We start from the raw sequence: 12449 nt of genomic DNA on the forward strand, positions 1-12449 counted from the left end.
ATTTTTTATTTACTTTTATTAAGGTGATATAGGCTATCAAGACATTCTAAATAGATCTGTAGTTTCAAATTTGGTATATACACTTAGTATGAGGGAATTCTTGACAGGAATTCTTAAATTATCATAAAACATGACCAGTATGTAAGTATGTAAATAAGTGGAAACCAAGCAGCAACCTCGGCTGCTGGGAAACAAAGCCAAACAAAAACTGCAGTTCCTTGAATGTCCACTAGAGACTGTCTACAAAAGCAAGTCAACTCCCATCAAACTCAATGTTAAACTGTTAAACTTTACAGCAGAAATATACACGTTTACAGATGGGTACAACTAACTGCTTAGTCTCTGTTACTAGTTTGTCCATTTTTAACAACTGTAAAGAGGATGAATCTTTATATAACTCACAATTTAAATAGTTTTAAGGCTTAAATGTATGCCTGTCTCAGCTTCACAAGCGGATTTTAATGAACTACCAGTGAGTGGGAGTCTCCACTACACTCAGCTTCACAACAGCTCCTCAAGTGATGTCAGGGAGGCTTCATCCATCTCTATAAACACCTTATGAGTGGAACACTGTCAGCATGGCTTCCTAAGCAGGCTAACAAACAGATCTCCAGCCATAATACAACATGATCAACGTGGCCAATTACTTTAAACCAGTAACACCTAAATATCTGGAAGCTTTTAAATAACCACACAAGAACCACAACATTTCGGCATGTTAGTTAGCTTCCTCGCAGTGCAGATTTATGTTACAGTGAGTTAAGTCTTTGTCACCCATTCCATGCTGTGGAACAACACAAGGTAAAAACTGTCATGTTTATCTTAAGAGGACTTGTGGCAAAAAGAGAAAAAAAAAAAAGTGAGAAGAAAATGTTCGACAGAATTGTAAAGTCACATAGTTTGATTTTCTTCTTGTTTACTGGTTGTTACTCTTAAGTTGGTATTTTGAAAAGTAAAAGGTCAGACAGATGACTCAGAGTGACTCCTGGGTTCAGTCTATGATCATTTCAGATAACGCTGAACTAACCTATTGAAAATGCACTACGCACTGTCAATAATCAAACAGAATACATTATAAATTACAATAAAAAGCATGTCTTCATGGATTCTGTAGAAAAACGCCTTTTAAAAGTAACCCCTCAAAACTGCTTGTGTGTTGCTTGTTTTTTTTAAATCAGTGCGATCCTCATCTGATCCTACTTTAAATACAAGTTATTGCTTATGATGACTAATTTATCCTAATTTTCAGATCAGCTGCGGTTTATATAATAAAACTTTCCTTCAGAGAACAGCTACTCTTATGAGAAAGAGAACAAATAAAGAGAGAAATGTTATTTTAAACTGTTTACAAGATTTCACAGCTCGAGTGAGGGAGAACGGTCCCAGTGGCAAACCCAGTCTGAGCAGAAGTTTAAAGTGGAGCACTGGGAGGATCAGTTTTATGCTCTTTTTTTTTTTTTTACTTTCTTCACTGAGAGATTTATCCTCTTTGGTAGTTTCCGTCTCTTTAGACACTTTCAATATGTTCCAAGTAAGTTTTTCAAAAACAAATAGAGTTGCCAAAAAGATTAAGGACATAATAAAGTGCATTTATTTATTTATTTTCCAGTCTGCCTCAGTGTGTAGAGGATTCATTTATGTGACTTAATTCATTAGGAGCTGTTTTCTCTCTCCCCCCCAGGAGCTCTCTGTGCTGCTGTAAATTCATTTTATGAAGAGGTTCTTTAAACTGTTCATCATTTCGTGGTTAATCGAGAGAAGTTGATTGTACACTCCGCCGCACTATTAAACTGTGGTTAAAGTAAAAATACTCCATATTTTCTGGCTAATTTCTTTCATTTCATGTATTTTATGCCTCATCTAGAAGCTTGTGTTGTCATTTATTATATTCAGAGCTCAGATGATATAACAGGCAATAAAGTAACAGTTATGGGGATTAAACAAGGCCTGCTTCTCATCGAAGGCAGCAGGTTTTATGAAGAATATTAGCCGTCACACTTCTTCAGCTCTACTGATAGCGTTGAATGATAAAAGGGCATATAGAAAAGAGCATTTAAGGCTCTGCTTTGATTTGTCTTTTAAATCTGCTGTGGTGGGAGGAGGGAGCCCAACTCAGGGTGCTTTGACATAATGACTGTGGGCAGTTCATGGTCCAGTCAGACAGTGACGACATTACAAGCAGTCAAAGACAATGTCAACTCTGAACATCACAGCTGGACGCTTTCGATGAGCAGTTCCAGATGTGCAAGTTACACCAATGCTGCTAAATCAGGAAGCAATGGTTCCTCAATAAAAGAAACTAAAAGATCCATTTGAATATTGCCCAGAAGGAGGACAGAAGTTAATTAAAGGTTCTGATTATTTAGCATTTCAAAAAAATCAACAAAGAAAATGTAATGTTTGGAACTTATCAGCAGTGTCAACCGTCTCAGTGTCTATTTATCTTTTTCATGAACTGAACTGAATCTATTTTGTCTTGGTTTTAATCTTTTCGTGCACAGCGCCCACTGCAGTGACCAGTTGTTGAACCTTCAGCTTAAACAGCATTATTTGTAATATAAGTTCAAACCAGCAGTCAACGATCTTCCAAGCCTTCCCTCTATTTCTGTATAATCACTGTCTTTATTATTATTCGTTAGCCAGAAATATTGCGTCATAAATTCAAAATGGCCGACAGCGGTGACAATGTTCCCGTCGCTTGTGAAATATCTGATCAGTCCTTTTATTCCATAATAGATAATCCAACAAAATACTTTGATCAAAGTTTCAACATATTACTTTTGTTTTTCTTAGAAAGAAAACACATTTTGTGTTTGTTTTTCTTTACGTTGTCTATTTTGACACTGGACAATAAAGAAATGTAAGTTACAAACTGGGGAGGTTTGGGAGTGATATGTATTGATGATGTGTAATTTGGAACTGTTAGTAGTGGTACCCGAGACAAATGTAGGATTTTTTGTTTGTTTGTTTGTTTGTTTTTGTTGTTTTTTTCCCCTCTACTCTGAGCTACACTTCTCTACTTCAGTATACTTTCATAGAACAACCTTTCCAGAAGGTTTTTACAAAGGAGTCTGTTCATATATCATTCACAGTCTGATTTATAAAACGTTTTATTCTTTTTTTTTCCTGTCTGTTAACAGAATTTTCTCATTTATGAAGTGCTAAAAAGAGATATTAAGAATCCTGACAGTAAAAACCTGTGTCAACAAAATTAAACAAGAATTTTAAAATTAAATGTATCCAATGTTCAGATTTCTATTTTAGAAATTTAAGCAAATTAAGCCAAATGGGCGTGTGGTTTAAAGTGTTGTCATAGAAAACTCTGAAAAGAAAAAAAAAAAATCCCTCTCCGTTGTATCATGATTCATGCATGAAAAGGTTAATATGTCCTGTGAAAGTGTATTTTTTGCTGTTAGTTTAACATCTTATTTCATCTTTCTGATCTAATGTACTTTGTGAATCTTAATTATATTTTTAATTTACACAAATGATCTGCCTCCCATTTTAAATGGTTCTGCCGTTTTGCTCAGATCATCCCTTAGTGATGTTATATATAGTAATATTATGATTGCATTTTTCAATAAATACAATTTATTCATTCTTGTGTCTAAATAGATTTCAATACATTACAGTGGTGTTACACTATTTTTTTTTTAAACAAAACTAAAAAGTGATCAATTTCAGTTTTCTTATGTGAATAGGTAAAAATCACATACTGCATGTGACAGTTTCACGTATGAAAGGTTTGCTGGGATGTGATGAAAAGGCCTTCATTTCTTAGAAAAAAAATATGTTATGTGACGAGCATTCATAGTTGCTGACAAAAAAATGCCGTTGCAGTGCTGAATATCTGCTTATATACATTGTAATGCGACGAGCAAATAGCAAAATAAATGAAACAAATGTGCCCTGCGATGGACTGGCGACCTGTCCAGGGTGTCCCCTGCCTTCACCCTAAGTCGGCTGGGATAGGCTCCAGCCCCCCCGCGACCCTAGTGAGGATTAAGCGGTGTATAGATAATGGATGGATGGATGGATGAAACAAATGTGTCTTAATGATAATCATTTTATTTCTCCAGAAGGTGAAAGTGATCCTGATGTGGTTTGACAGCAGGATGTTTCATGACACATGGCTTCACTTTAACTACATACTGTACAGTAGGATCTGACTGTGTAATCTAAAGCAGTAGAGCGGTGGCATAGCAGAAGAAAAAAAATTCAATAAGTCTGGTATTTTCATTTAAAGTTCAAGTTCGACTGGATTCTCAATCAAGTGAAACCGCGAGATTAAAGGAGATTCACAAAATGCCGAGTGCATGATCGGTGACCTGTCGATGCAAATTCCCACTGCTTTGATTAGTCTGGCTTTGTGAGATGACTTTCTCTCTTCTTTTCTTGTCTTTTTCTCACTGTCACCCTCTTACATGTCTCTTTGTTTGTCTCTCCTCTCTTCTGCTGTCCTCTGAATTTTAATGATTATTATACCTTAGCACAGGGGACTTATGTTCAGTTTTTTTTTCTTTTCTTTTCTCACTACTGGCAAATAGATCAGATTTACTGAAAAAGGCAATTAAAATAATTGGTGTGCATTTAAAATGAAAGTTTAATTAAAGGGATTGAAGGCATTTTTCTGCCAATCATTCTTTTTTATTGCTTTTAAGCAATCTTTCCTAACTACATCACCTTTTCTAATGTCATCAGAAAATTCAGGCTCTACTTGCTCATTGCTTTTGATTAAAAACAGTGAACATTATGGTTTTAAAAAAACACTGCAGAGAAGTCGGTGGAGTCTGTATCTTTCTTGTTGTTGCATATCCTTGTCAGGGACAGCAGATATACACTGTCCTTTAAAAGTAAATAAGTGAAGTAAATAAAGTGTATGTGCTGATCAAAGGCATCCACAGTTACTCCATACTTTGCAAAGCCTGGTACCTGGATGTTAATCAGCATTTCTTCGCTGCTAAATCTTCTTGGTGGATAACTCAAAAGTATTGGCAGTTTAAAACAAGGTGAAGACAGTTTGGTCCTGGATTTCCAAAAAGCGATAAAGCACTGCAGGAAAACATGAATAAAAATGTCTGTAGTGACTGCTCGGGATGAGTCCCCTGGATAGAAACATGCACAACCCATTTATGCCTGAACCTAAATGTGCAGTCTGTCGACAACAGAATATATAATCAGAAAGGCGAAAAAAACACAAACAAGAACAAGGAAAACAAGACAGCCGAAGGCAAGCGCAGAGTCGAGCCAGATACTTAATGTCAAAACAACAGAGAAACAGATAGAAACAATGTGCTAATGCAAGATGAACACTTCTGTGGTCTGAGGATGTGTATTAACGTCCTCTTCTCTTCTCTGTGGTGTATCTGCAGAAACAGGCCCTTACTGTGTCAGGGATATGACAGATTGTCAATAGTAATAAGATGCACTGTTGGTAGGAGAACAAGGAACTGTTTGATTCATTGTAGTACCCAGCTGGAGCTCCACAGGCTGACTGGCAAACCTTTGCCACTAATTACATGATGACATAACAGTGATGAGGCCACTAACTACCAGTAGTTGCTTCACTTTTCCCACAGTACCAGTGTCCTGGTGTTGTTTCTGTAGAATGGTGCCTCCAGAAATGTGTGTAGTTGAAAATTATGTCAGGATGAGAGTTAAGATGTGTTACCAGGGCTTGAATTCCTGACTTTCTGACATTAGCCCAGAGCCCATCTAACAAGCCATGGCTTTTATTCTCATAGTGGGAGTCAAACCCTGGGCCACCTAGGTGAAAACCAGGGTCCTAGACCATATGGGACCCCTACCCCATGGGAGGTAATGCTGCGGTCTTTAGGGGAGTTCCCCTACGGGCAAAACAATAGTTCATTTAGGATTTTTTAAACACGGACATTCCTGTTAATGTATGATGATAGCTTATCAAGCTTCAGAAACATATGGTGCCATAAAATAGATTTTCATTGTTACTTGTTGCCACATCTTGGTGGTGATTTTAATAACTAGAGAGGTCACATTTTAAATATCACCACCTCGCAGTGACATGGATCCGATGGCCTGGAAAGCTGCCAGGTAGACCTGGTAAACCCTAAGAGCTTCTCCTGCAAGGTCGGGGACATGGAATCTGAGTGGGCCATGTTTCAAGCCTCCATTGCAGAAGCGGGTGTTAGGAGCTGTGACCACTGCTGCCTGTTGTGGTGACAAGCTGAAAACCCACTGGTGGACCAGCAGTGAAAGAGGCTGTCAGGCTAAAGAAGGAGGCCTTGTGGGGCTTGGTTAGCTCAGGGGTCAGCCAGCAGACAAGCATCAGTCGGTCAAAAGGGCTGTAGTTGCGGCATTTGTGGAAACTTAAACTCAGGTGTGGAAGGAGTTCATAGAGGCTAAGGAGAACGACTTTTGGTTGGATGGTTGTGGTTCCCATTTTTGAACAAGGGGAGGGTGTGCTCCAATTATTGGGGTATCACACTACTCAACCTCTAGGGTGCTGAAAGGAGGGATCTGACCGATTGTTGACCCTCGGATTCAGGAGGAGCAATGAAGATTCCGTCAGTGGACCAGCTCTTTACTCTTGTGGAGCTGCTGAGGGGTTCACAGGAGTTCGACCAGTCAGTCCCAGTGTGTTTTATGGATTTGTGAAAGGCTTACGACCTTGTCAGTTGAGGGGCCATGTAGGGGGTACTGCAGGAGCATGGGGTACCGGGCTTGTTGATACAAGCCATTCGGTCCTTGTACAACCAAAACGTGGCTGTGTTAATGGTATTCTTCGCTAGCTTTCCAATCGAAACAACAGAACATACTGTTTGTCCACAACACACACAAGAATGGTACAAACACAACATGCTTAGGATTAGGGAAATGGTCTCAGGTCAGATGTGTTGTTGAGGTTGGGGAGTGATATTGAAGTTTGCTTAAAAATAACTAGTTTTACAAAGTAAAGTAAAGTAAAGCTCTGTTAAGACACATCCAATGTTTTGTTGACCCAAACATTTGCCCCAGCCTCCTCTCTAAGAAGACAGCTTTGTTCATTAATAATGTCACTTGACTTCGCCCTGTCATAAATACCGTGGTCACTCAAGGGCACTGTCACTTGAATATAAACATATCCCATTTTGGGCTTTTGCTGCTGTTTTTCTTTGAAGGAGAGTCATACTATTTTGTAATCATAGAAGCTTCATTGGAAATCAACTGGACTTCTCTTGTAGATTCTTGAAAATGTTTTACCTCTCTTCCCAGAGGCTCCTTCAGTTCTGACTGACTAATGGGGAGTTACAGAATTTATAGTCACTGTAGTCAGGACAGATGGTTTGAGAGAGGAGTGAAGGAAGCCATCTATGTCAAATTGGAAAAGCCATCTCGAAACAGAGGAGGGGGTCTGCAACACCACCTGCCAAGCACCTATAACGCAGTGATAAAGTCTCTTCCCAGAAAGTTTCACTTTTATTACCTTCTTGAGTCACCAGTGACATGGCAGATTGATATCCTTTGTTGTGTAAACTGGCAGCTTCACCACCATGATGGCTGTCAATATTGGTGGACCACCTGGTTTCACAACAAGCCATGGGCCATTACCAATGTGAGCTGGAGAGACTATAAATTCTGTAACCCCCCCATTAGTCAGTTAGAACTGAAGAAGCCTCCTGGATAAGAGGTGAAACAGCTTGAAGAACCTGCAAGAGAAGTCCAGTTGATTTCGACTACTACGATGACCTGGATGACTGAGAATCTACACTGACATGCTCTTTTGTAGACTGCCCAAGCAAATGACTTACCATGTCCATTGTTAGTCTCCTCCACTGGATTTTTACATCAGCAGTTCAAAAAACACATCTTTATACTTTATGAGTTCTGCCTTGACCAACCAGTGAAAACACTGCTGACACACTGATGCATCTGTAACAACAGTCCTACAATGTTTTTAGTTGAGCCAATTCTCTGCATTGAAAGTGTTTCTAATATAGATTTTTCTTTTTTTTTAAGGTATATGTTAAATTTAAGACTTCTGGAAGACTTACAATATATTCTAGTATGAACATATAGGGGGTGGGTAAAATATTACGAACACTTTTTAATGCAGTGGAGTTAACAAAATGTCATGTGTGAGCTTAATTCCACTCTTGTCCCAATAGAGTGTCCACACATTTTACACACACACACACACACATACCTGGGCAAAAATGCAGTATACAGTGACATTATCCATCCAAGGATAAACCCACACACGCACCTGCAAGGCCTCCAGAAAGCGGAAGGATCCAAGACGTCGGCCTCGCGGCACCAGGCAGAAGCTGGAGTTATGAAGCAGCTCCTGGTAGTCGAACCTACACAAGCACAAAATTGAAATTGGTGAGAAAATAAACTAAGCACAGCTCAGCAAGTGAAGGCAAGAAACAGGAAAATAGAACAAAAGGAGAGGCATAAATATGTGAAGCAACATATATATATATATTTTAGTAAATTCCTATTAATAATTAAAGAAGGAAAAGACAAAGATGAAACAACAGAAAGAGAAACAGAAAGCAAAGGATGATTAAAGTTCCTAAAAAGCAGCGAGTGAGGAGCTCTTGTAAATTTTTCTAGACATTTTCAGGGCATTTTCCTGCTGCCGATAAGGACGGTAGTGCTGACAGAAAGGAAGCGTAAAGCGAAAAGTGATTGTCAACATGAATCTGTTTCCACGTTGCCATTCCCTCCTCATTGTCCACACATTCAATTTCAAACAACAATCAAAAGCAACTTACTTGTAAATAACTACCACAGACTAAAAAAAAAAAAAAAACTTGATATCTTTCCTAAAATGTGTTGTTGTGTCGTTGTAGAAATCAGAGTTGTAGCTCTGGTACATCAAAAGACGTGAGAGAGATAAATAATGAAATGTGCTGCAAATAGCTGTCCACAGCTGTTATGTAATCAAACACTAGTGGCCCTGAACACATTTCATCTGATCAAGATATGAGAGGAGAGACTTGTCAATGCAGGGTTAGCTTCAGTTAAGCTTCCACTCCGCTGTGTTGGAGAAAACCATTGATCTTAAAACATGGTGTATCTCCCCGTCATGTGTGATCAATGAGAGTGTTTGAAGGCAAGTACTAATATTTGACTGATGGAAGTCTTTTAGTTCAGGTTAGGAACCTCTTAGGGCAAGGTGAGGCAAACCAAAGGGTTAGCCAATTTTGAGTGATGCGAGTGGAACTGTAGATCTATAAGAAATCCACCCAAAATTAATTCTGCGTATCAAAAACATCCCTCTGTAACTTGCAAGCTTGTAGAAAGCAGCAGTTTCCAACAAGCTTGGACTTACAGCAGTCACAACGGAGTCCAAAGTCACAGCAAAATGTGGGTCAATAGAAAGTCCTGAACCGACTCAAAAAGTTTGCACTATGCTGAGCAAATAATGAACGGCAGCATCTACAATGGAAATAACACCTGTCAGAGGTTTTGATGCTCATCTCTGAGTGCTTTTCTAACTTCTATGTTTATGGTTTTATTTTAGTGTCAATCTTGTGACCCTGTTTGTATGTTCAGATGTCAGTGTTGCTATAATTTGTTTTTATGGGTCTCTAAAGAAAAAAGATCTCAAAGACTTATTTACTTAATAATAATAATAATACTTAATAAAAAAGAAGCTTAATTAACTCCCCAACATCCTCCAGAGCAAGTGGCAACCTAGGGGGCTGAAAAATTTTGCCAATACATAAGCGCAGTTCCCCGACTGGCCACTAGTGGCTAGCACTACAAGTAAGTCAATTCCAATAGACCCCCATGTTAAAATGTCTAACTTTACAGAAGAATAAAACATATCTACAGCCTCGTACAAAAATGGTTTTGGTCCTTGTGGCTAATTCCCCTTTTATCTAACTCTAAATGTTAATAAAGCTTAAATTTATGCATTTTAAAGGTGTGACATTGCATGACTTGCTTCAGGTCCACGAACGCTCCACCTTTTTGCTCATTTTGGAATAGCCAGGAGTTAGAAGAAGTCATGCACTACCAAGTTAGCGACACCTCTGGCCACCACATTAAACTTCCAGTCAATGCTACGGAGCATGGGCGTCAAACTGAAATACACAGTGGGCCAAAATAAAAACTGGGACTAAGTCACGGGCCAGATCACAAACCCCCGGCAGAGCCTTAAATTCACAATAATCAAATAAATACATTATAAACACAAGAACAAGGAGACCAACTTAAATGGTCCTCACAAAAATCCAGATTACAGAGTTCCAAGGTACAATAATGAACCATCTGCATCCTACAGTCCCACAATATGAGAAACAACCAGGGTTTTTAAATTCAATTCAATTTTCAATTCAATTTTTTTTGTGTATCGCAGTTTACAACACATGTCATCACATAGCACTTAACGTGGTAAGATGAAGACCTTACAAATTTAAACAGAGAACCCAGCAATCCAAAGTTCCAAAGTTGCCTCCCTCTGAGCAAATGGTTGGCAACGGTGGGAAAGAACCAAAAAAAAAACCCAAGGGAGGGTAGAAAAAAAAACCTCCAGCAGAACTGAGCTCAGGAAAGGCGGCCATCTGCCTTGACCGGTTGGGTGAGAATGATTGGTTATTTAATACATGGATATAAATTGACTGTTTTTAAAAAGGGAGGTGGTTGGGGAGGAGGAGGAGATTTTTTGGTCCGCGTTTGAGTTTATTTTCAGTGGAAACCTTTATCCACAGGCCAACAACAAAACAACCAACATTTAAAAAAATAAATAAGAAAAAAGAATGCATTTAATGAAAAGGAGAAACACAGAAAAGTTTTCAAATTCCTGAACAGACAATCTGCCTCCGAGGTGTCTTGAAAGCTCCTGTTTTCCATCTTCCTTTGGCCATTTTTTCAGAGGTGACTTAAATTTTCTTGAGGTGACGGTAACATGAAGTTGCTAACAAATGTCAAGAGTTGCTAATGAATGTCAACAGAAGGGGACGCTTGCAGGTCTTCACCAACGCACCAGCACAGCATTCTGGGATGTGTAATATTAGCAGTGCATGCACTACATACCAGTGGGCTATCTCTAACAGACGTTTGGTATTATCTAACGGGCCAAATATAATTACACAGATTTGACACCTGTGCTCTAGAGCATCCTAGCAATTTGTTGACATGTTGTTGTAAACAATCCAATATTTGCTACCTAAATATGGTAGCTGCTCATCGTTTATCTATTTAGTACAGCACACAATTTTTCCTTATTTTTCTTAACACAAATATACAAATATGTTCACGCCTTGTTTGAACTCTCTGATGGTTGGACTCCAGACTTTACTCAAACTTTTAACTAGGATGCCACAGCTGTCTGTCGAAAATATGTGACTTTAAAGCTTTGACACTGGGCGTGTGTGTATGTGTGTGTGTGTGTGTGTGTGTGTGTGTGTGAGATCTCAGGGCTGGCCTGAGGAGATTTCAGTTTGCAGCCTAATCTGTCTGGGGATCAACTGTCCCCACAGCCTCACCACTAGACATGTGTGAGTCTGTGTGTGTGTAGGTGTGTGGTTATGTGTGTGTGTGTGTGTGTGTGTGCATGCGTGTGTGCGTGTCCACCTGCCTAGAAAGCCTGCCTCTGTCATGTGGGTGTATGATAAGTCTTCATGATGAGAGAGAGAGCGTCTCCCATATCACTTACTGTCACTGCACCCTCTGTGTGTGTGTCTGTGTGTGTGTTTGTGTGACAGAGGAGCAAAATAAGATGTCAGGTGTCCAGTTTGTCACCTAAAGACAAGGTCATTTTTACTGCCACTGGGGAAGATACACACAGACAGAGACAGCTTGTCACATCTAAAGTCAAATGGTTTGAGTAAAATTAAATCTCACCCCACCACACAGCTCCTCTGTTTCATGGCTTCATGACAAAATCCCATTTTTGTGACCTTGGTTCAATTCCTGCATGATTTGTTTTTTATGATGCCATCTTTTCCCTCCCTTTCCCGGAGGCTTTGTCTCTGATGAAATGGCCCAGGAACCTGTCTTGTATTTGGCGAAGTCTGGACAAAAGCATGAAAGTGGAGCTGCTTTGTTCTGAGATGCAGCCTGTACCCTGACTCTGGAACACTGAGCACCCAAGGGCCCGAGGCGCAGAAGCCATCGTGATGCTGATACTGAGGTAGCAGCCCAAATGGCCGTGACAGGATTGCCTCCAGGTATGGAAGAACCAGTCCCTCCAAGTAAAACCAACATCAAGAAACTACAGAGCTAATAAACAATAGCTGGACTTCCAAATGTGGCCAGTGTTCACACAGAAGCATGTTTCTGTCTGCTCCTCCGGTCTTTACACCTGGCAATGAAAAACACCAATGTGGATGTGTTATTTTATAGAAGGCTAGTGAACCATTCTGCAACGCTTATGTCCAAATCATAACAAATGTACGATTTTTACTTGACATGTTAGATAGATACATAGAGTCACTGAGTTTAAATGTTTGCTCAAAGAGAAGCATTTAGATTTGTTG

General features: G+C 39.4%; 1 protein-coding gene across 1 annotated transcript in view; it reads right to left on the bottom strand.

The window, feature by feature from the left end:
* The window catches only part of LOC103357708 (exostosin-1-like), a 360610-nt gene that overhangs the window by 72878 nt on the left and 275283 nt on the right, over positions 1 to 12449 (bottom strand). The window contains exon 3 of the mRNA XM_008282376.1: positions 8222 to 8315. Within this exon, the coding sequence (XP_008280598.1) occupies positions 8222 to 8315 (94 nt within the window). The remainder of the gene's footprint in view (positions 1 to 8221; positions 8316 to 12449) is intronic.

The sequence above is a fragment of the Stegastes partitus genome, unplaced genomic scaffold (assembly GCF_000690725.1).
Source record: "Stegastes partitus isolate 25-593 unplaced genomic scaffold, Stegastes_partitus-1.0.2 Scaffold269, whole genome shotgun sequence".
In the NCBI taxonomy this organism is placed as follows: Eukaryota; Metazoa; Chordata; class Actinopteri; family Pomacentridae; genus Stegastes; species Stegastes partitus.